This window comes from Panthera onca, chromosome B4 (genome assembly GCF_046562875.1).
Source record: "Panthera onca isolate mPanOnc1 chromosome B4, mPanOnc1 haplotype 2, whole genome shotgun sequence".
Lineage (NCBI taxonomy): Eukaryota > Metazoa > Chordata > Mammalia > Carnivora > Felidae > Panthera > Panthera onca.
The window spans coordinates 20,643,442-20,668,732 of record NC_138345.1 but is presented as its reverse complement, the minus strand read 5'-3'; the positions used below and the strand labels follow the sequence as shown (position 1 = coordinate 20,668,732).

General features: G+C 39.9%; 1 protein-coding gene across 4 annotated transcripts in view; it reads right to left on the bottom strand.

The window, feature by feature from the left end:
- Positions 1-25,291, bottom strand: part of SPAG6 (sperm associated antigen 6) — a 66,006-nt gene extending 40,715 nt beyond the window's left edge. For 2 of the 4 annotated variants that reach the window (XM_060659181.3, XM_060659182.3), the window contains exons 1-4: positions 25,132-25,291; positions 24,951-25,046; positions 4,946-5,112; positions 923-1,106 (exon numbers count right to left, since the gene is read on the bottom strand). In XM_060659181.3, coding sequence (XP_060515164.1) covers positions 923-1,106; positions 4,946-5,112; positions 24,951-25,046; positions 25,132-25,156 — 472 coding nt within the window. In that variant the 5' untranslated portion in view covers positions 25,157-25,291. Of the gene's footprint in view, positions 1-922; positions 1,107-4,945; positions 5,113-8,981; positions 9,049-24,950; positions 25,047-25,131 lie in introns of those variants that run through there. The other 2 variants (XM_060659179.3, XM_060659180.3) reach the window with 2 other exon arrangements.

The following is a 25,291-nucleotide window of genomic DNA, read 5'->3' as shown; positions in this document are numbered from 1 at the left end:
CATATGTTTAAGACTGTGTTTTCTTGTTGTATTATTTGTTCATATTATTTGGCATCTTCTGGAAAGTGGTGGGGGCAATTTTATTCCCCATATAATCTTCACCCATCGGGTCTGTCAGCATAAACTTCACACAAGAGGTCCAGGCCCCTTCTTGATGATGTCATTAAGCTGTCAGTTTATGAGAGAAAGTACTTCTCTTTCCCCTCCTTCCTGCCCAGTATGGGCTCAATACACATATGTTCTAGAAAGTTATCATGTCCATATCTTTTCAACATCACTCATTCACACAACGTGTCTCCCGCCTAGTTTGGAGCACCCCATCATCAGAGAGAGTAAAGATCCAAAATCCCCTGAAGGATGACAAACTAAAATTTTTTCACTGAACCAATTTGCCAGGGTCTTTGAGAATCTGTCAATCTCTCACTCTCCTCATTCCCCACTCCCTCTTTCCATGCTCACACTGCTCTTCAGCTGACTGAAGTAAAGACTGAAATGGGGGGGCGCCTGGGTGGCGCAGTCGGTTAAGCGTCCGACTTCAGCCAGGTCACGATCTCGCGGTCCGTGAGTTCGAGCCCCGCGTCAGGCTCTGGGCTGATGGCTCGGAGCCTGGAGCCTGCTTCCGATTCTGTGTCTCCCTCTCTCTCTGACCCTCCCCCGTTCATGCTCTGTCTCTCTCTGTCCCAAAAATAAATAAAAAACGTTGAAAAAAAAATTTAAAAAAATAAAAATAAATAAAAATAAAAAAATTAAAAAAAAAGACTGAAATGGGTAGGTTTTTTGTGAATTTATGATCTAAACAACTTGGCCATCATTCAAAACCTATCTCCCATAATGTATGGAAACATCATTAAAACTGCAAAACCCGATTTCCCTAAAAAAAATCTAAATGTTAGTAATCCTGTTTTCAAATATGCTCCGTTACCTGCATTATGTCTTGCGATGTAACCCAGTGCCCAGGCTGCAGCTTCCTTGACTCCAGGGTCAAAATCTTCCAGGCATATCACCAGTGTATCCAGGGCTCCGCAATCCACGATCGCCTGAGCTAGTTGAGGAGAATGCTTCCCCACTGCTCGTAGCACAAAGGCGGCTGCTTTCTTGTAAAAACGCTACGATGATAAAACAGACAAAACTCAGAGTGAATGAAGCGCTTATTAAACCAAAAGTTAAAATAGACGAAAACCAACATAAAAATGACATTAAATAAAGCTCAACAGCTTTTGAATACAACAGATAAAAAAACATCCTGCAAAGTCACTTTTTTGGTGTTCCCTGATTGCTTTTTGTTCAGTGCCAAACTGAAACAACGTTAAGTCTTAAATTTCGTTTCAAATGTTTTATTCTGCAACATGCATTTGGAAATTGTATAAAAGAAAACATAAACATTGTATTTCCTACAAATGCCTAAAATGATGAGATTTTCTGTATCTGCGTTACACTGAAAAGTAGTTGTTTGACCCAGGGGAACTCTTAGATTGTTAGCATGTGCAACAAAACTGTCCGCTGACAAATTCATTTCCTTTACTTGCCCTCAGTCTCTAAGCGTGGTAGGCCTTTCATGACCTCAACTAATCTTTCTGGTGTCCCAAGTTATCCTGAAATAACAACCACGGTCTGGGACGCACTTACCAATCATCAGATAAACATAAAGGTGAAACACTCGTGATACATTTTAAAACTTTTCCTGGTAAATAAACTAGCCAAACAAGAGGATGTGTGATTTATCTCCTCTGAGGAAAAAAAAAAAAAAAAAAAAAATATATATATATATATATATATATGTTAGTGATAAATACAAATGACTTGGTATTATGTGAATTTTAAGTAATGCTTCATATTTGTAATATTTTCTATATAAAATTTTATCAGATTAAGACATCATAAAATAAAACTGAAACACAAGGCTAACGCTTTTCTTCATATAGCTAAAAAATTTAAATGTATAGGAAGTATTTGGCTGTAACACTCACTGTTGTTTCATGGTTAGCCTGACACATTAATGGTCTCTTTCTTCTATGAATAGAACCCAGGTAATCCCCTGTTTTGGATTCCAAGTTTCTATTTCTTTACGGTGACTACTGAAAGTGACCAGGTGACTACAGCACCTGTTTTGAAAGCATGCTATTTACTTAGGCTAAAAGATTAAGATAAAATAAAAATTATAGGAGAGGGAGAAAATATACCAAGTATATTTTAACATATTATCTTTCAAAAATTGGCCTATGTTGATGATATAAGAAATATGCTATGTTAATAATGATGTTTTGACTCCATATCTTTCTTTAGTTTCTTAAAGGTTAACAGAGAGAGAGATTAAAATGTGTTATAAAGTCCAACTTTATGTCAGTGACTGATTGTAAAATAGATTATAGATTATGAAATAATACATTATACTTAATTAATAGATTTATTAGGCCATCGATAGTCACTGCTAACTACAGTGCCTATAATTCACACCTTCTGATCTCATTTCCCCTTTCTCCTAATTTCCGCTTCTCCAAATTCCTCTCTCTTCTCTCCCATTCCTCACCAAAAGAGTTGCCTTAAAAAAAAAAAAAAAAAAAAAAAAAGCTACACCAGAGGACTTTGTACCTCATAAAGAAGAGATTAAACCCTGTGAGAAGTGAGTTAAAGGACTGGTAGGTGAAGTGAATACTGCTTCACATAACTCAGTTTCTCCTCACCTCTGCCCTGGCACTTTTTTGTCGCTTTACAGCTAGTGCACATTCATTCGCATCTAGAAAACTTCTACTGAGGACCTTCTTTGTGGGATACCAAAACACAGACCCTGCCCCAAAAGAAGGAGCCAAGAATCCAGGAAGAACAAAGTCTAACAGTGTTCGATGACAGAAGGAACACCTGTAGGAAAAACAAAATTTCTGAGACTCCTTGTAGAGATAAGACAGGCAGGAAATGAGTCTCCAATCTCTAAAAAATAAGGCAAAAATGTGAACAATTGGGATTTATTTTTTATTGGGATAAAATACACATATTATTTGCCATTTGAACCATTTTAAAGTGTAAAGCTCAGTGGCATTTAGCACAGTCACAGTGTTGTGCAAACATCACCATCTAGTTCCAGAATATTTTCCTCAGCCCAACAAGAAATCTCATACATGTTAAGGAGCCACTCCTCATTCCCCTGTCCCCACAGCCCCTGGCAACTGCTAATCTGCTTCTGTCTCTATGCATTTGCATATTCTGGATATTTCCTACAAACGGAGCCATGCAATACATAGCCTTTTGTGTCTGGCTTCCTTCTCTTAGAGCAAAGGTTTATCCATGTTATAGCCTGTATCGATACCTCATCCCTTTTTATGACTGATAATATTCCATTATATGGATGTACAACATTTTGTTTATCTAGTCATTCTTTTGTTCTAGTGAATAACGCTGCGGTAAACATTTGTGTACAAGTTTTGTTTGAACACCTGTTTTCAATTTTTTTTGGAAATCTGACTAGGAGTAGAACTGCTGGGTCATGTGGTAATTAGGTTTAACTTGACTGCTTGACTGCTTTCTATAGCAGCTGTACCATTTTACACTCCTATCAGCGATGCGTGAGGGTTCCGATTTCTCCAAATCTTTTTTTTTTAATTTTTTTTTCAACGTTTTTAATTTATTTTTGGGACAGAGAGAGACAGAGCATGAACGGGGGGAGGGGCAGAGAGAGAGGGAGACACAGAATCGGAAACAGGCTCCAGGCTCCGAGCCGTCTGCCCAGAGCCCGACGCGGGGCTCGAACTCACGGACCGCGAGATCGTGACCTGGCTGAAGTCGGACGCTCAACCGACTGCGCCACCCAGGCGCCCCCCGATTTCTCCAAATCTTCGCTGACCACTTGTTCTTTTCTTTTCCCTTTTTTAATGGCCATCCTCATAGGTAAAGTGATATCTTGCCGTGGCTCGGATTTCCATTTCCTAATGACTCATGTTACTGAGCATCCTTTCATGTTGGTTGGCTACGGTATGTCTTCTTTGGATAGATGTCTGTTCAAGTCTTTTGCCCATCTTTAAATTGGATGGTTTGTTTTGGTTATACGAATAGGAATTGAATCTTAAAAATGTGTCAAGAAATATATGTCCTGGGGCACCTGGGTGGCTCAGTCCATTAAGCACCTGACTCTGGATTTTTGGCTCAGGTCATGATCTCACAGTTGTTGATTTCACAGCCCCTGCATCAAGCTCTATACTGACAGCACGGAGCCTGCTTAGGATTCTCTCTCTCTCTCTCTCTCTGCCCCTCCCCTCCTCATGTTCTCCCTCTCTCTCTCTCTCTGTCTCTCAAAATAAAGAAATAAACTTTAAAAAAAGAAATATATATCCTTAGGTTATAAGAAACTAACAAAATGGAATAAACATACCAAGACCCTACCTATAGAAAGATCCTTAACTATTATCAGGTGGCAGAGTACAGAACAAGATAGGAGGGAAAACATTGTGGCACTCGTGGATGACCCTGAAAAGGACTGACATGCTTGCATACTTGCTATAAAATGCTTTATCAAACCTTCCATTACACATATCCTCCTTCATTTTGTATGCTTCTGTCCCCCTGCTCCCAAGCTGTCTCTTACAGTGTCCACTAACTAGATTTCATCTGCATTAAGGATTGCTGAAAACAACTTTCCATTTGCCTAGGGGGCCATGCACCTCTCTAAGACTGATCCTACAAATTGAAGACGTCCATACACAGAAATACTGCCTTATATACAATTCGTTTAAAAACTGTGTAATCTGTTTTCTTATATTAACAGTAATGGGAGAAAAACTGCCCATCACTTCCAAAGTAAAATACCCTAAAGGTATTATTTATGTGCAGTTCAAAGAATTGAAGGTTATATTAACGTCCTAAAATTCTAATGCCCACAAGCTTGCAACTGTGCCCAAACTAGCAGATCTTTTAAATCTAAAAAAAATACGTATAACTTATTTTTTTTAAGTCTTACATTCTGTTCTGCCAATGAATAAACAAGCTGTGGAAGAATGTCGCCCTTCACGACTGCTTCTGCTAGGTCACCATTATAATTCGCCAGTCTCCCAAGAGCCAATGCAGCAGTCTGTTGAATTGTTGGGACCACATCCAGAAGAAGAGGCCTCAGCAAAGACATTACACCTGAGTTAAGTTATGAAAGAACAGAAGTCAGCAAAACTTAAATGAAAAAGCAAATATACAATTCAGCATTTGTGCAGATAAGAAAATTATGGGGGAAAAAATCAGTAAAAACACACAAAAACTTTTCACTAAAAACGAATGGGATATTTAGAGGCCTCTAACTGGCCCGGACGGAAAGTAATACAACCTCTAATTATCAAAGCAACAGCACAGCATGAAAACAAGAAAGGCTTTGGACTTAGGTTAAGAGTTTGAATCCCTGATTTGGCAAATAGTAGCTATGTGACCCAGTAGGACTGTCATAAGGAATGTAGAGAAAGGCTGTGGAGTATGTAGTCTGATGCCTACCTAGCACATGGTAGGGCGGTGGGGAGGGGCGGGGGGATAGGTGTCCCCCAGCCTTTGTAAATTCTATCTTTTAGGGCTCAGTTCAGGTCCTGTCATCTCTGTGTAGTTTTCCTTCGCCCCCCCCCCCCCCCCCGCCTCCATTCCAACTGTTGGGTCTTTTCTGTGATTTCAACTAAACTTGAATGTATTTCAGAGATTTTATCAGGATGTATCTCAGAGCCAGGAGAGCTAGGGGGACCACTTGGCTGGGGCCTCACACTCATGAGGGGATGCAAATTCAGATTTCTGATACTACTTTAAAGAAACAAATTCTTGGGGCGCCTGGGTGGTTCAGTTGGTTAAGCGGCCGACTTCGGCTCAGGTCACGATCTCGCGGTCCGTGAGTTCGAGCCCCGCGTCGGGCTCTGTGCTGACAGCTCGGAGCCTGGAGCCTGTTTCGGATTCTGTGTCTCCCTCTCTCTGACCCTCCCCTGTTCATGCTCTGTCTCTCCCTGTCTCAAAAATAAATAAAACGTTGAAAAAATTAAAAAAAAAAAAAAAAGAAACAAATTCTTTGAGATAAGGAAGTATTTTGTATTACCAGCTCTCATAATATTTACTCTAGGGTTGAATACACAGTAGGTATGTCATCATCACAGCAATCACAGTAAAAGTTAGCTTGTATTTATCCAGCACTTATTATATGCACACATTGTTTTAAGGATTTGTTTCCATTCACTGAATTCTCATAAAAAGTCTATGAAGTTGGCCCTATTAAGTATGTCTATTTTACAGATGAGGAAATGACGGCTGAGAACGGTTAAGAAATCATCACAAAACTAATAAATGGTGGAGCAAGGTTAGAAATTCAGGCTTTCTTCATTGATAATTGCTGAATAAATGTGCGCTGAAAGTTGAGGAGGTGAAGAAAGAGACATAAAAAATAATTGCATTTTGGTCATCTGCTTGGATATTCCAACTCTTCATATTACCTTTGCCTTACTGTAAAATACCCAAAATAGGTAACTGCTATTTGGGCTTTAATGACGCCGTTTTTTTTAAATTTGTTTTTACATTCATTTATTTTTGAGAAACGGAGTGAGACAAAGCGTGAGCAGGGGAGGGGCAGAGAGAGAGGGAGACACAGTATCTGAAGCAGGCTCCAGGCTCTGAGCAAGAGGTCAGCACAGAGCCTGATGCAGGGCTCGAACCCACCAACTGTGAGATCATGACCTGAGCCGAAAGTCAGATGCTCAACTGACCGAGCCACCCAGGCGCCCCGAAGCTGTTTTCATCTAAGGTTACAAGAAAGGTAATGACAGAGTTCAAACTGGAACAAAATGCCCCTTGACTTTGTAAACTTCACTTAATTTGCAGCAGGCGATTTAACTTGATTTTAATTACATCTTTTCTTTTAAAAACATACCACGGTGATCTAGAAAAGCAAATATTCTCCATATTCTTTTATAAGGTTATATATATCCAGAAACACTTGAAATAGAATAAAAGGAAAACATTCATGATAACACTTAGGATTAGCCCAAATTAAGATAAATAGTACTACCAAATAACATCGGCAGAGAATAATGGCACTGATCACAGACACATGTCATGATGTGATCCGTGACTTTTCACAGTTTCCACTTTCATTTCGTGATCACTTTTCTGGCTAGGGTGGCTTGGTGAGGTCATCCTGGATGAGACCACAGTTGCAAGTTTGAGTCCTACTCAGGCTAGTTAACTTTGCAGGCACACAGCACGTCTACTCATGCCTCGGTCATAGTTCACGTTCAACAAATCAACATGCCTATGCTCATAGCTGTTGCTAATACTACCAGCTATACTTTGGATAGAGGGGCGCCTGGGTGGCTCAGTCGGTTAAGCGTCCGACTTCGGCTCAGGTCATGATCTCTCGGGTTGTGAGTTCGAGCCCCGCAGCGGGCTCTGTGCTGACCGCTCAGAGCCTGGAGCCTGCTTCGGATTCCATGCCTCCCTCTCTCTCTGCTCCTCCCCCGCTCATGCTGTCTCTGTCTCTCAAAAATTAATAAGCATTCATTTAAAAAAAATTATACTTTCTATAGAGGTGATTTCTGAAATACCTCACAACAAGAAGTTTAAAGTGCAGAAAAAGCATTAGGACTACCAAATGCTAACATGGGTTCTTTCTAGAAAGTTGGATTTAAAACAATTTGCTGACCTCTTCTTTGTAGTTGCTTTCCTACAGAAAGCTACACCACTTTACATTCCCATCAGCAAAGTACAAGGATTCAACTCTTTCTACATCCTTACCTATACTTGCTTTGTTTTTTGTTTTCAAATAATAGCCATCCTAACAGGTGTGAAGTGTGCCTCAGTGCAGTTTTGATTTTCATTTCCCTAGCACTGATGACGGTGAGTGTCTTTTTATGTGCTTAGATTGGTCATTGTACATGTTCTCTGTTGAAATGTCTATTCAAGCCATGTGCCCGTTTTTAAATTGGGTTGGTTGTAGTTGTTGAATATAACTTGATTTTTTAATAACAAATATGCATGGTTTTCAGTAAAATAAGGCAATACTCTTAAAAAAGAGCTAAATTTGTTAACATATATTTGAGGTTTCATAATAAATACAGTAACAAGGCCAAGAAATATAAAGTGTACGTATGCTTTAGAATAGTTTTAAAAGAATCACAATTATGTTTCATGTTATTTTTTTCCTGATGATTCTGGTTATTTCCTTTTTTCCTCCTCCTTGGATATATATATGTGAAGGCAGTGGCTTACTGTCTTTTGAAATATAATTGGAACAACTATACTGGCTTATTCATCCTAGAGATTTTGAATGAAATCTTAGAGAACTTTGAACTTTTATGTTGAAAAATTAAAGAGTGAATTCATCTATCTGGGCCTATAATATTTAATTTAGTTGTGATTATTATAGTATTTAGCTACTGTACCATAAGTCTCCCCATTTCAGAAATTTTCAGTTTGTAATTTTAGCAGTAAAATATTTTACCCCCTACAGGTATTTCAGCCGCCCATATATTCAAAAGAATTGTTTGCTTTGTGTATTTTCTCCTCCGTCCTTCTACCACATCTGGCCCAGGAAAAATAAAATCAATAAACTGACACACCATTCCTTTCCTTCTATCCCTGTATTTAATATCCAAGTTAGGCTTCTATGCGGATGCCTCTGCTCTATCACTCTTTTCCCATATTCCTTGGTTCAGACAGTAGCACGATGGGACTTTTGAAAATTTTTACATCTATACACCTATAAAAGTTTAAAATATCTTTGTTTGAATAAGGTCATTTTTGTTAGAGAAAATATTGCCCCAAATTTCTAGTCCTTGAATTGCCTCTTAGTGCTTCATAATCATCAGTCCCCAGGGACATGTTTTTTAATCCCTTATGCAGGTTAAGCATGGAAACTTCGTTATTCTAATTACAGGTCTGTCCTAAAAACACAGATAGTGATGCAAGAGGAACTAAGGAAGGAGGTAATAAGGGAGGGAGAAAGGAGAAAAGAAGCACATACAACATAAAAAGAAATTTTTCCTTACCTTCTTTTCCATTAGGAATCCATGGTGATTGGTCCTTGGTGAATGAATGCATGAAAATTTAGAACGCATAAATTACAGCAGTTTGAATAATGGCTGCAATATCTGATAAGCAAGGTCTCTAGTGACAGCTAATGACCTCCCTGAGGTCTCTACTGAAGGAGCCAACAGGTACTATATAATATTAAAAATAATTCACATATTATACTCTAATCTCTATAAAACGATTCTGTCTCCTCTATAAAAGCTGATTAAACGGTGTGAAATGTTTCTAAAATTTATAGGATAAATCTGTACAATCCCTCCCCTCCCAACTTTATCGCTTTGAGTTTCTTTTCTATTTTTCTTGTTCCAGTGCCATACTGTCTAAGCAATTAGACATTGCTTCAATACCTACATTGCAATTCCAGTTATGCGAAAACAACAACAAAGACAACTTTGCTGATTGCCCACAGTCATTGGTTCAAAACATGGACCAGGGTTTACCACGGGCAAGTGCTAGGATTACACATATGAGCAAAGACAGCTCCTCCTCTTAAGGAACTAATAATCTAGGGGAGCACATGGTAAACTAGACTCAAAATAATCACAGCTCTTTGTTTTTTTAATTCCTTTTAACACAACACAGGCCTAATGACTTTGACTTTGCACACCAATTACAGATGTAAACCGGGACAGAAATGTCAGACAAAAAAAAAAAAAAATCCCATTCTCTTATTAAATGTATATAATGTATATACATATCTGATGTGCTTTATAAAAATATTTAACATCCCAACTTTGTTCCTTTAAAAACAAGTACCTGCAAACTGGGCCTTTGGGTCCACTGTTAAGCCCTAGTAAAGATTTCTGGTTACCCTAGTTACCTCTCACCTTCTTTGTGTTGCTTTTCAATTTTTAAAAATTTTATTTTTTTATTGTGGTAAAATATACATAACAAAATTGATCATTTTAACCATTCTTAGGTGTACAATTAAGTGTTAAGTACAATTGTGCAACCATCATCACTATCATTTCCAGAACTTTTTATCATCCCCTAACAAACACTCTCTAACTTCCCCTTTCCCCCTACCTCTAGGCTCCTGGTAACCTCTATTCTACTTTCTGTGTCTTATTTGACCTATTTTAGGTATCTCATATAGGTGGAACCATACAATATTTGTCCTTTTCTGTCTGACTTTTTTCACATAGCATAATGCTTTCAAGGTTCGGCCATGTTGTACCGCGTTTTGGAATTTCTTTCCTTTTTAAGACTGGATAATATTCCATTGGATGTATAGACCTCATTTCGTTTATCTGTGCATCTGTTGACAGACATTTGGGCTGCTTCCACCTTTTGGTTATTTGAATAATGCTGCTATGAATGTGGATGTACAAGTTTCCATTTGAGTCTCTGTTCTCAATTCTTTTATGTGTGTGTGTGTGTATAGTGTGTGTTTCTGTACATATACACATATCTATCTATCTATCTATCTATGTATCTATCTATCTATCTATCTAAGTACAGTTGCTAGACCAAGTGGTAACTCTATGTTTAACTTTCTGAGGAACTATCAACTGTTTTCCATGGTAACTTTCTATGCACCATTTTATATTCCTACCAACAAAGAGTTCCAGTTTTCCACATTCTCACCAACACTTGATATTTGTAATTGTTGTTGTTTATAATAACCATCCTAATGGACATGAAATGGTATCTTGCTGTGGTTTGATTTGTATTTCCCAAGTGAATAGTGATGTTGAGCATCTTTTCATCTGCTTATTGTCCACTTGTATGTCTTCTTTGGAGAAATGTAACCTATGTAATCCTTTTGCCCTTGTTTTTTTAGACTTAAAGTGAAATGATTTCTACCATATATACTCTTTACTTTCCAACTTTACTCAAAATTACCATAAGCACAAAATGTTAAACGTTATAAATTTTAAAAAGCTTTAAACATTTAAATCCCAACAGTAATCTAAAACATCTTCCTACATGACCATTTACTACGAAACTGCTGCTATAGTTCATTTAAGTTTTAGAAGTGATTTCTACATGCAATTAACGAATACACAGTAAAGGATTCACCTTAGACTGTCAACATTTCCATCTGACTGGGGCATTCTGTTTGGGGTCCAATAAGAATGGAGAAGAAGCTTCATGCTTTAGAAATAGGACTCTCTTGCCCTGCTTGTTACATGACTGCCTATGTCGAGCCAGGTAGTTAAAAGTATGTATCTAGAGGGAGATTGTTTGGGTTCAAATCTGGGCTCTGCCATTTCTCAGTCCTCAACAAGGTTACTTAACATCTCTGTGTTTCAGTTTCCTCATGTAAAATGGTGACAAATTCCAGAACTACTTCATAAAGTTGTTGTGAGAATTAAAATGGGTCAAAGATTCTAAAGTGCTAGACAGATTAGTTGGGATAGAATAAACACCAGTAAATGCTTAATAAATAAAAGTGTAAAAGGAATCAATTCCCTATGTTGACCATGTTTTTCATCAACATGTTATTATTATTCATGCATATGACTCATTAATTAATCAATTCCTTTCATCGTGAAGAAATATTTAAAGTTCTGTGGCCCCATAGATTGAGCTTTTCTACTATGTGTTTTAGAATTACTATGGAATGAATAATTATTCACCATTAATTCAAGAAATATCTATTAAGAGAGGTGCCTGGCTGGCTCAGTCAGTTAAGCCTCCAACTTTGGCTCAGGTCATGATCTCCTGATTCATGAGCTCAAGCCCCACATCAGGCTCTCTGCTGACAGCTCAGAGCCTGGAGCCTATTTCAGAATCTGTGTCTCCATCTCTCTCTGCTCCTCCCCCACTCATGCTCTGTCTCTTTCTCTCTCTCTGTCAAAAATAAACAAACATTAAAAAAAAAAAAAAAAGAACATGCAAGGTATTGAAAACAGAATTGTCCTTGACCTCAAGGAAGCTATACAAGGGTCATGAGAAGTAAACAAATAAAACATTATGATATATGCAACTAAAAAAGAAATAGAGGGGGAGCCTGGGTGGCTCAGTCGGTTAAGCATCTGACCTTGGCTCAGGTCTGATCTCACCGTTCGTGAGTTCGAGCCCCACATAGGGCTCTGTGCTGATAGCTCAGAGCCCGGAGCCTGCTTTGGCTTCTGTGTTTCCCTCTCTCTCTCTGATCCTCTCCTGCTCACACTCTGTGTCTCTCTCTCTCTCAAAAATAAATAAACATTAAAAAAAATTTTTTTTAAGAGAAATAGAGGGTGCTCTGCAGAAATATAGTGGAGCATCTAACCCTGGCCTTGAGGAAGGCAACCCAAGGAAAGGGACATCTACATGGAGGTCTGAAGGCTCTCAGGCAGATCAAAGATTATTTGCTGAAATAACTGGAGGGAGTGGGGAAGGGAAGGACTGGAGAGTTTTCTAACCAGAAGGAACTATATAAATGAAGCTCAGAACCAAGAGAGTTAGGGGGCACTTGGTGGCCCAGTCGGTTAAGCGTCCGACTTCAGCTCAGGTCATCATCTCAATGTTTGTGAGTTTGAGCCCCAAGTCAGACTCTGAGCTAACAGCTCAGAACCTGGAGCCTGCTTTGGATTCTGTATCTCCCTCTCTCTCTGCCTCTCCCCTGCTGTTGCTCTCTCTCTAAAATAAATAAACATTTAAAAAAGAACCAAGAGTTTGACAAAACTTGGAATGCAGTATGACTATAGTACAAGAGGGAGCAAAGAAAGGGTTGGGAAAAGAGGCCTAAGAGATTAACAGAGACAAAAGTATTTAAGAGCCCAATCAACTATTTTAACTGTTTTGAATTTAATCTGAACATTAGCGGCAGTGTTTTTGTACTTTGTAACGAAGGATCACCAATCACACTGGGGAGAATGGATGAAAGGAGACAAGATGGGAGGCAGGAAGACCACTTAGGAAGCTACTGTATGAGTCTAGGCCAGATGTGAAGACAGCCTGAAGAATACTAATGGCAAAGGGAGAGAGAAAAGTGACTATCTAAAGAGATATCATCTAATATCTAATATCTAAAGAGATATTAACCAGACTGATTATTGTGAAGAAGAGGGAGGAGTCAGTGATACTTCCAAGTTTCTGGCTTGGACAAAGGATGCATGATTGTCTCAGACTGTTGAAGAGGCCATGATAAATTCATACTGGCCTGAAACGTTGCGTGGGAGGGCTGATCTGGCAAGAGACAAAGCTGGAAAACTTGATTGGGGCCAGGTCAAATTTGGCTGTAGATCAAAATAAGATTTTGTGATGTTATTCTAAGTGAAATGGAAAGCCATGGGGAGCTTATTGTTTATACCACTTACTCTCAGGGAAGCAAATAAATGAGAATGAAGACATTGAATAATTCCAAGGTCTAACATGGATGGCTGGGCAGGCTGTATACTGCACAAATCCAGGGGATGCCAGTCACATAAATCATGATATAAAAGGTACTTCTAAAGTTGTGCAAAGCGCAGCAGCCATCCTTGATGGAGCATGTTCCATGGTTCTCTCATTTGTTTTACGTGAATAAATGTCTTATCTTCTCAATAAAACAATAAACATCTCTAGAGCAGTTTGTTTTCCTTTTTTAGGATTTCCACAATCAGATTTTTAAATGCCATACACCAAGAGCTCTTATTTTATTAATTTCTTTACATCCAAGTTAGTTAGCTTATAGTGCAACAATGATTTCAGGAGTAGATTCCTTAATGCCCTTGCCCATTTAGCTCATCCCCCCTCCCACACCCCCTCCAGCAACCCTCTGTTTGTTCTTCATATTCAAGAGTCGCAGAGTTGGTTTTATACTTCTTTTCTATTTATCAAATTACCTGGCACAGGTCTGAATATACAACTAACTCTTATTGAAGCGCTTGTGATCTTGACTCTACTGCAATTTTACTATACTAAGCACTACCTACTCTATCACAGAGTAAGTCTAATTACACTTGCTGATTTCAGCAATTTTACATGTTTTTACTTCTGCAAGTTATTACACGTACATGACTATATTTTCACTCAAGCAATTTCCATCACACTGATGCATTTGATAACATGTTCTCATTTTCCTTCACTGGTCATTTTTTACTTGAAAATATCGAAGTGTTCCTCCCTTGATTTTTTTTTTTTTTTTTTTTTTTTTTAGAGCTAAGAATTTTCAGGCCTTGATTTGGTTTCTCCCAGTCTCTGTGATTATATACCACTGACTACTATTCCTTCATTTGGTTAAGAAATCATAAAATTTCAGGGGCGCCTGGGTGGCTCAGTCAGTTAAGCGTCACACTTTGGCTCAGGTCATGATCTCACAGTTTGTGGGTTTGAGTCCCACGTGAGGCTCTCTGCTGTCAGCACGGAGCCCACTTTGGATCCTCCCCTCCCCTTTTCTCTCTGCCCCTCCTCGCTTACACTCTCCCTCTCTCAAAAAATAAACATTTAAAAAAGAAATCATAAGTTTCGGTACCGTATCTCTTTGCCCTGCTTTCTGCGAAATACTTCTTTGCGGCTACAACTATAAAATCAATTATGATTTTAAATGTTATATCCCTTACAACACACAGAGAGTCCTGTAATTTATTTAAAGGGTCAGAATGAATTGTGAAATGTATGGATAGTCTTTTTGCACAGAATTCACCTGTAATGATAAGTAATTCAAGAAAAATCTATGTTCTTCTTTTTATTTATTTATTTTTTTTAATTTTTTTTTTCAACGTTTTTTATTTATTTTTGGGACAGAGAGAGACAGAGCATGAACGGGGGAGGGGCAGAGAGAGAGAGGGAGACACAGAATCGGAAACGGGCTCCAGGCTCCGAGCCATCAGCCCAGAGCCCGACGCGGGGCTCGAACTCACGGACCGCGAGATCGTGACCTGAGCTGAAGTCGGCCGCTCAACCGACTGCGCCACCCAGGCGCCCCTATGTTCTTCTTTTTAACGTACTCTCATAACTATAGTATCCTCTGAATTTTGTTTGGTGAGTCACTGTTAATTCAGGTGTTTGTGAGTGAAGGGCTCCCACATCCGGTATGTCATTAAGTGGGGAGGGGTGAGAAGAAGCTGGGACCAAGACCACTGACTCCCACAGGCAGCTAGCAGCTCTTCCAAGAGGGCACAAAGCACACTTTACCATGTACCAGGGACTCCCCTAAGAAATTTACAAATATTAACCCATGGGGCGCCCGGGTGGCTCAGTCGGTTAAGCGTCCGACTTCGGCTCGGGTCATGATCTCATGGTTTGTGAGTTCGAGCTCCACGTCGGGCTCTGTGCTGACAGCTCAGGGCCTGGAGCCTGCTTCGGATTCTGTGTCTTCCTCTCTGCCTCTCCTCTGCTCATTCTCTCTCAAAAATGAATAAGTTTTTAAAAAATTAAAAAAATATATTAACCCATCAGTCATTATTACAATTCTATGAGGCATATACTATTTTATAGCTCTAGTGTCTATGCTCTCCTGTTTCTCCTCCCCAATATCAATCACAGCCCATTTGCCAATGAAAACTGACCTATATGTGCATACCAAAGGGTATAATCTGTTGCGTTCATTCTACCATTAACACATCTGTAGCTCTCTTCCCTGATGACTGTATTAAACCAAGATTTCAGGGGCGCCTGGGTGGCTCAGTTGGTTAAGTGTCCGACTTTGGCTCAGGTCATGATCTCGCGGTCCGTGGGTTCGAGCCCCGCGTCGGGCTCTGTGCTGACAGCTCAGAGCCTGGAGCCTGTTTCAGATTCTGTGTCTCCCTCTCTCTGACCCTCCCCGGTTCATGCTCTGTCTCTCTCTGTCTCAAAAATAAATAAACGTTAAAAAAAATTTTTTTTTAAATAAATAAATAAATACACCAAGATTTCATTCATTCTTCCAGTGCCAACTCTTTGACTCTTAACTGGGTCATGGCCACCACTGTCTATATGAGAGATCTGAACTGAGTAAGTACACAGAGCATAAAAGTTATGGCAAGTTCAATTCATAATACGTGAGATAAAATGATTGGAATTAGAGGGTTTATAATTACATGAAAAAATATCAAATGGGCTTTTAATAGAGTTTTCTTTTTTTTTTTTAATTTTTTTTTTAATGTTTATTTATTTTTGAGACAGGGAGAGACAGAGCATGAACGGGGGAGGGTCAGAGAGAGGGAGACACAGAATCTGAAACAGGCTCCGGGCTCTGAGCTGTCAGCACAGAGCCCGACGCGGGGCTTGAACTCACGGACCGTGAGATCATGACCTGAGCCGAAGTCGGCCGTTTAACCGACTGAGCCACCCAGGCGCCCCATATAGTTTTCCAATGAACATGCGAATTCCATGTATCCAAACCTCTATTTTCAGCTAAGCTCACTCTCTTGAGTCCCAGAGCCATATATATCCAAATTGCTTACTACAGGCATGGACACATAGATATCCCTGACACTTCAACTTCACCACTATTACAGAAATCACCATTTCCTTCTGCTTTTTGTATCCCTTCTCCATTAAGGAATGGCAACCAGAAGACTGTGACTCACCTTGAACTCCTCTCCCTCCGGACCTGCCCCTGCCCCTCCTACAAAGTCACAAATCCTACAGATCTGTCATGCAGCATGAGTGCTAAAGCAAAAATGGGCACATGGTCTTCCTGATCCTGTTTTAATCCCCTCCAGTCTGCTCTCCACACTGCTGTGAAAATCATCTCTCTAAAACCCCAAATTGGGGTGTCTGATGGCTCCGTCAGTTAAGCTTCCGACTACGGCTCAGGTCATGATCTCGCGGTCTGTGAATTCGAGCCCCGCCTCGGGCTCTGTGCTGACAGCTCAGAGCCTGGAGTCTGCTTCAGATTCTGTGTCTCCCTCTCTCTCTACCCCTCCGTCACTCTCTCTCTCTCTCTCTCTCTCTCTCTCTCTCTCTCTCTCAAAAATAAACATTAAAAAAATGTTTTTAAATAAATAAAAATTTTAAAAACACACACACACAAAATGGATCCCTTTGTTCCTCTAATGAAAGCCCTTCAGTGGCTTGCTACCAATTTCAGGATAAATCCAAACTTTGGATGAGGTCCTTTATAATTAGGCCTGTTTTCCTCTGCAGCCACGGACTTTCCTCTCCCGGCCGTATTATCTCAAGAAGCTCCTGCCAGATCTAAACATTTGTCTTTTCCATCAAGTACCACCTTTTCTCTTGCCTCTGTGCCTTTGCACATAACATTCCCTCTACCTGAGCACAGTTTTCCTCTCTCCCATCTTCATCTGGCTGTCCTAGGAAACTCAGCTGGATAATATCTCCTTCTAGAAGTCTTCCATGAAAGCACCCTTCATTTCAAAAGCTTGAGTTAGATACCCTTCATAGGTGCTCCGTATGTCTATATATTGGACACTTATCAAATAGCATTTATATATCTCTCCTGTAGCAAATAAGCTCCTTAAAAGTATCGTCTCTGCCTTCTATTTTTGCATGGCAAGCATCTAAGCATGCACCTGGCCCTTGCATACTCAATAAATGTTGAACGATGAATGAACAAGCTGCAAAATTTAATGTGCAACTTTCTCTTTTTAGGCCAATTTTAGTTAAAAGAAAAACAAAATAAGCTTCTGTTTGGAGTCACTTTTTAAAAGGTTTAGAGATAAATAGTGGTGATGGCTGCATAACATTAGGAATGTAATTAATGTCGCTGAATTGTGTGGTTCAAATGGCAAATTGTGCTATATTTTACCACAGTTTTTAAAAATTAACAATGTCCCGGAGTGCCTGGCTGGCTCAGTCAAAAGAGCAAACAACTCTTGATCTCAAGGTTGTGAGTTCAAGCCCCATGGTGAGTATAGAGATTAAATAAAAAACATTTTTAAAAATTAACAATGTACCAAAACCCACTGAATTTTACACTTATATGGGTGAATTGTATGGTATGTAAATTGTACCTCAAGTGATTTTTAGAAACTATTTTTAAAATGAAAAAAATGGATTCTAAAATATATGGATAAGCATATAGTTTTTTTTTTAAGTTTATTTATTTATTTAGACAGAGAAAGTGTGTGCATGTCAGCAAGGGAGGGGCAGAGAGAGAGGGAGAAAGAGAATCCTAAGCAGATTCTGTACTGTTAGAGCAGAGCCTGAGATGGGGCTCAAACCTACAAATTGTGAGATCATGACCTAAGCCGAAATCAAGTTGGATGCTCAACCGACTGAGCCACCCAGGAGCCCCATGTTCATAGTTTGTTTTTGAAATATATGGGTTATCCAAACTGTTCCCTCACCCCACATCACCCCATATAGATATAATTCTATTTTAATTTGAAAGTCTTCTGGAGTGCTGCATACACTAGATTAGTCTTGTCTTCTTTCGTCAATGTGTTTCCTCTTTTATTTTTTTATTTATTTATTTTTGGGACAGAGAGAGACAGAGCATGAACGGGGGAGGGGCAGAGAGAGAGGGAGACACAGAATCGGAAACAGGCTCCAGGCTCCGAGCCATCAGCCCAGAGCCTGACGCGGGGCTCGAACTCACGGACCGCGAGATCGTGACCTGGCTGAAGTCGGACGCTTAACCGACTGCGCCACCCAGGCGCCCCATGTGTTTCCTCTTTTAAATTGGTACCTTTGATACCCACTTGCCTGCAGAAAATTGGAATGTCCATCAATGGGGTCAGTAGAGAGTAAATAGGTTATAAAAGAATTGTCTGTTCCAAGAGGTGTCAGGGGTAATATTTGGAGAGGGCTCTTTGGAAGGTAATCAGCTCAGAAGTCTATCTTTAGATAAACTGTTGTATTTTATTCATGCTCCACTTACTTGAAAATTTTTTGAGATAGTTTACTGTAAAAGATACAGATACAAAGATAACGATGAAGAGGCATGTAGGAGAGAGGTGGGGACTATTTGTCAGAAATATAGGGTATAATAGCTGCTGCAGCTGAACTCTAAATATATCACTGAGTTTCCTGGCAGCAAAGGTAAAACTGGAACTACTTTGTAAAATGAGGCAGGAACAAATTTTTTTTTTCCTGAAATTTCCTACGTAGGCCTAGCTTGACGCATAATAGTTAATAAAGATTGGTTGAATAAAAGAGTGCATCTTTACATTAAAAAAAAAAAACCTTGAACAACAAAATGGACAATGTCTTCAGTGGGATTTAGATTTAAAGAGGCTATGGGGAACTCTAAGTATCTGTTTTTAAATAAGCCCTCAAAAAAAAAAAAAAGGCATACTATTAGAATAATTCTACAAAGACATTTCTATGGAAAACCAATGTAAGCTACTCTATGGATATAAATTAGTGGTGATTCTAATGACACAGAGATAGAACTTAGAATATACAGAAAAGTGGACAGAGATAATTTCCTCTGAAGACACATGCACGCACACATAATTCACCTGGACGTAGAACCTGAATAAGTAGTAACTTTAAAAATGAGGCGCCCTTACGACAGAAAATGGGGTATGTGGCAAAACCAAGATTTCACCTGAAAATTAGGGAAGTCTGACACGTTCAGAGGAGCCGTTCCCACCCACCGCAATGCAAGACCAAATTTTTCTCAAGTTGTGGCCCTGGGTTTCTCCTAGAGCCAGTTCATCTCAGTAGAAACCCCGAAGATCTGACCTCAATGAACATGGAGTAAAAGTCCTTCACACAAAGCATGGCCAAATAAAAAAAACAAAGGCAAGCGTTAAATACATGCTCACATTGACCAGCCGACAAGTACCAAGTGCCTGCCTCTTCCAGTGCTCTACCTCCCGTGTTGTCTGAAGGCCCAGGGGAGCAGGCAGGCCAAGGCAGCCAACCACCTCCGGCTCTGGTGAAGTCTTTCCTTTGCGCTCTCCCTCTCCCTGATCCCAGCAGGGACTCACTCCGTCTAACAGCTCTCAGAAGTGCTATCTCGGTTTGCAACCTCCAGTGGATTACTCACTTTTCCTGGGGTGCTTTTAAAGAGCTTCTGGCTTGATAAGGCTTCCCTTAGAAGCCCAAGGAAGCCGAAAGGTCCTCTAGCATTCTGAGTCCAGCATAAGCCCTAAATCCAACTCCCACTCCCTCAGACTTCTAGGTACTTCTCAATTAAAGTTACTCTTCTGCGTCTGGCCTCCAGTCAAGCTCCCATAATGGTCTTCTAGGAGACCTCAAAGCCAATTACACACAATTACTAGACAGCCATTGGTACCCAAAGGCCTAAACAGATGACTTGTTTTAACGGTGGTTAGGAACTCCTAGAACCAGCCAGAAATAGCTAATACCTACAAGGTACGCAGAAAGAGTGCAATGTCAGGCAACAATTAAGAAACATGTACTAGTCTCAGTTTGGCCAGGACTGACTTTGTCTGTGATGAAGGCAATTATCCGACCATTTGGGGGCTTAAGGATCCACACTCAAGAGTCGTACTCTACCTACCTGACCTGTTATAACAACAAACCTTTAAAGAGATGTGAAAACACTTAGAAAAATAATTATTCCTTCTTTCATTCTATTTAAATATGTTGAACCTCTGCTCCATGCTCAGTATTATGCTAGGCATGGAATTTACATTTTGTGGAGAGAACAGAAACTAAATCTATCGTGATGAGTATCATTAAAGAGAAATATTAGGAGCAAGGAAAGCATAAATCAAGAGACTTAACTTACTGTGAGGGCTCAAGGAAGGTTTCCCTGAGGAATCAACATCTAAACAGAGCCATGAAGAATGAGCAGAAATTAATTAGGCAAAGAAGTACAGGAAAAGTTCTAGTCAGAGGAGCAAAAGCCATGAAAAAACATTGAAATGTAAAGAGGAGTTAGGAAATATTTAAATAACTTTTCAAAAACATTGATTTGTCACATAAAATTTGCCCACACAAACTTGCCATTTCTAAGCATTTCTAAGCCCCGCTCTTATAGGATCATCCATAGCCTGGATTTTTTTTTTTTTTTTTAATCATCCAGTTTTTCCTAAGAAAACTATGAGATCCTAGCCCTGGTTATATTATTTTCTACTTATATACCAGTGGTTAGATAACAAAGCAGATAAATGTCCATGAAGGAACAAGGGTTTGGAACACAGAATAAAATTTGGAATAATCTTGTTTTTAGGATATTATTGCATATTATTAACACATATTATTAAGTGCACACAAGTTCAGAATTTTTATAGTTCCTGAAATGTTTTCCGCTTAAGCAAACAAACAAAACACAAAAAACCACTATCCCTATCCTTTAAGAAAAGATCAGTGCTTTAATTATCATGCATTCACATTTCTAAGACTCCTTTTATATTCATGAAATTTAAATAGCATGATTAGTTAAGGGGTTTTGTTTTGTTTTGTTTTTTTCTTTTTGTTTTTTGTTTTTGAAGTTGCTCTACTCATTATCTTTTCAGTTTCAATATCCTTTGGAACAGAGAATCATGGTACTTGTACCTACCAGGCTGTTTTAAACACATTACAAATGCTTACTACAGGCTTTTCCTTCTCAGCAAATTGAGATGCTAAATCATTAATCTGAACATTTTCACCTGGCCCCAGACACAGGACATTGAAAATCATTTTGTGTCAACACATAAGACTTATTTCCTTGAATTCTAAACACATCAAATTGCCTAAATTTGCAAATTAGCTTCAGGCAGATGCCTGTTTAAAGTGTGAAGCAGTTCTCCATTCCTGCTCTACTGAAAACGGGCATAACTCCTGATTAGGAATGTTTATTGTTTTGCAATAGGTTACATGTTAAATATTACAAAGTATTACTTTAAACTTTACCCCCAATTTTTCTTACATAAATCCCTGCTTCAGAAATAGTTCACATAGCTAAGCAGGTTAAAAAGAATTTTCTGGGGAGTTTGTATATTAGCTTACCATGAAAGACAGAATTTCTAAGCAACCTAAGAGTGGCCTGATATTCCCAAATGCCACAAAACATGTTTCTTGTATTTTGCAACTAAACAATCACCTCCATTTGCTGAGATTCAACAACTGGTAGAAGTAACAGTGTATTATCTCTACTAGCCACAATGTGTTACATGTGTTACTGCTTATTCAAGATGGGGGGGGGGGGGAAGTATCAAAATTCATTTTTAAATAGCCGTACAGATGTATTATTGGTTCTAAGTGCAGAGTTGGCGGGTGCATAAAGAGATTTTATAACAAACATTAAACTTTGTAATGTTTTCACCTATGTTTCTGATTTAGAAGGAACAAAATCTCAGTAAGGAAAAAGTAACTCTAGGTTATAGACACATTGTATACCATTTTTTCTAGCAACAATTTTGTTTAGAAATCAAAATCATTTTTTGTCCAAATACTCTGAAGATGACACCTTGCAGCCCTTTGTTTGCTTTAGTAATTAACTTGGGACATAATATTCTTATTAGCACATCAGAGATGTAATGAAAAAGATTAGAGATTTAAATGAAACAAAACTCCATTGAAAGTTTTTACCTTTAAAGTTCCTTCCACAGTGAATGAATTCAAAAATTCTCAACAAGTGAACTAATACTGATTTATCGTGATGTCTATATGGGAAATATTTTTCACCTTATCTTGGATCCATGATACGTATTTAGTAAAGCAGTTCATTAAAGGAGAAAAGTGAGAAGACAAAAGAAAACAAAACCTTCTGGTATGCAGAGTGTATGTGAAAGTCAGGAATAAAATGCATTGGTATTTTATTCTACCAAAATGAAGTCACTTGACTGGAAAAAAAAAAAAAAGAAAGCTTGGCAAGTGATGCATATATATTGTGGCTCTTTCGAAAGGATTTTAAAATCCATGTTGATTTTTTTTAAAAGAACAAACCATTCGAATGGTTTATAGACCAGTAAGTGCTCATAAAAAAGCTTGCAGATTATGATTATTTTAATTAAAAGAATAAATACATTGGAATATCCATTAGCTATCTTAATGTAAAATTATTAAAGGAGTGCTTAAGTTGAATCTACGTAACATGAAATATGTTAAAAATATTTTTCCTCAAGAAAAACAATCTTAGCATTCTATCAACATTGCAGACAACTTCAAAACACTGTTATATTCCTTTTGTATTCCATTCCTTCATAAGCCAGACCATGAGTGGAAATAGGTGGCTATTTAAGATGTCATATCTAAGTCACTTATACTTTGATGATCACTTAGCCTAATGATTAAATTCCATAACATATTCTACATTGTACACATACAGGAAGAGATAACCTGCCACTGTTATACTAAAATGTGATGCTCTGTATCTTAAGTGTTATTTATACCCCTGTATTTCAGTATCAAATTTTTAAAATAATGCCAATCATTTTCCCTTTCAGAAAATGTTTTAGTTTAGCTAAAATATAGTATACACATAGTTCAGAAATTACATATGTGTAAAAAGTAAGTGCCCATTCACAAAAGCAACTGAGTAGGACTGAGAGGGGGGAAAAACTAAAACTTAAGTGCATTTAAAAATATAATATGCTCTTATAAACTTATATTAGTCACTATATATGAAATACTGTGTCCAACACTGCTATGGGTACTTTGAGGAGTACATACTCTTGCTCATAAGCACACACACACACACACACACACACACATGCAGAAGACAATCCACATGAAACAAACACAGAACAAAAGATTACCAACTTTGACATTTTCAAAAGGAGAACAGATTGGTGGTTGTCCAGGGTTAGGGACAAGAAGAACGTGGGTGTGGTTCTAAAAGGGCAAAAAAAAGTGATCCTGGCAGTAAGAAAGTGTTCTCTATCTGGATGGATACACACGGGATAAAACTGTATAGAACTAAACGCACACACACAGACACACACACACACACACACACAAATAAGTACAAGCAAAACTGGGGAAAACCGAATAAAATTGATGGACTTTTGTCAGTGCCAACTGTCTACCATACACACTTTTGAGGCACAGGGGAGCTCTATTATTTCTTACAACTGCATGTAAATCCACAATTATCCCAAAACAAAGAGTTTTAAAACATGATTATCAAATACACTTTCTCTATTCCAAATACAACCCCTCCCCCTACAAAAACATACACGGAATAAACACCCAAATCCCTCTCAGTGACAGAAGAAACTGCCGTCTAGGTACAACAGTCATTCCCCTCAAAGAAGCCAGAGTAAACGTTATGTCTCAACATTCTTGCCTTGTCAATGCGTTCTTAAAGTTCTTTTAACTCCGTGTTCATTTGAATGAGTTTTAAAGATCACGTCCTATACATTGAACGCTTCTTACAACACAGTAGCGATCAAATGCTACCTTAGTTTGAGTTCAGATGGTGGTGGAATCGTCCTTAAGCCTCCATTATCTTCTCCATCTGCTTATGTTAATTGATAAGAAGCAAACCTCCCTCTGCCCCCCTCCCCCCTTCCTCTTTCTAGAGGTTGCCTGAGCTCGGGCTGGGGGGGGGGGGGGGGCGGTGAAATGACAGCACCACAAGGACCTCTCAAAGCTAACACTCTGCCTACTTGGAATGTCTTGGAAATTATTCAAGCAAACCTCTGCTCTGTCACTAATGCAAGACGAGAAATAATGTGTCCACGGCTCTGGAATTCCTTTGGTGTGAGGAAGTCGAAGGTGATCAAAGGCAGGGTGACAGGCAACGGCACCCGCCTAAAATGGGTCTGATTAAGGCGGATTCCCATTCGTGTAAAATGACTTCCAGGCAGTTCGTACGGCCTTGACTTTCAGCCTGACACTTGCCTGGTTGTGAGAAAGATGCAAGGGGGGGACGACGGGCCCCTCTCGCGCCCGTCTGGAGGCTCTGCCCTCTCGGCCTCACACCCAGAAAAACCCGCTCAAGAGAACGAATCCCTCCACCTACAGCGTCCGCGGTGGGCTGTTGGAACTTAGGGACGCCGCCCTCCCGTCCCCACCCTGCTCCTCTCCCAAAGCTCAGCCGGCAGGGGAGCGGGGCGACGGGGGAGCCCGGGGTTGAGGCAGGCGGCCGGGGACACTGGCCGACAAGGGCCCCGGGATCCGGGGTGAGGGGAGGGAGGCCAGGGGGCACCGCGGGGACCAGGACCTCGAGGTGCAGGGGCGAGGCCGGGGGCGCGGAGCGACGCGCGGTCAGGGTGCGGGCTCACCCGCGTTCTGCAGGGTCTCGATGTTTTGGGGTCTGGTCGCCAGCTCCGCCACCATCTGCACGAACTGGATCCGGGCTTTCTGGTACTGCTCGAACACTGCGGGGGTGGGGGGAGAGACACGGTGCAGCCGCCGTCCCCGCCGTCCCCGCCGCCAGCCCCGTCGGGGCGCCCCGGGCCCTACCTTGCAACACCTGCCTCTGACTCATGGCGACAAGCCCGGCGGCGACGCGGCCGGTCCGCGCCCGGCCTGCGAGGACGCCGAGGGGGCGACCGCCGCGACGCCTCGGCCTCCGACGGGAGCCGGGTCTCTCTGTGTACCCGCGTCTCCCGGGCAACCGACC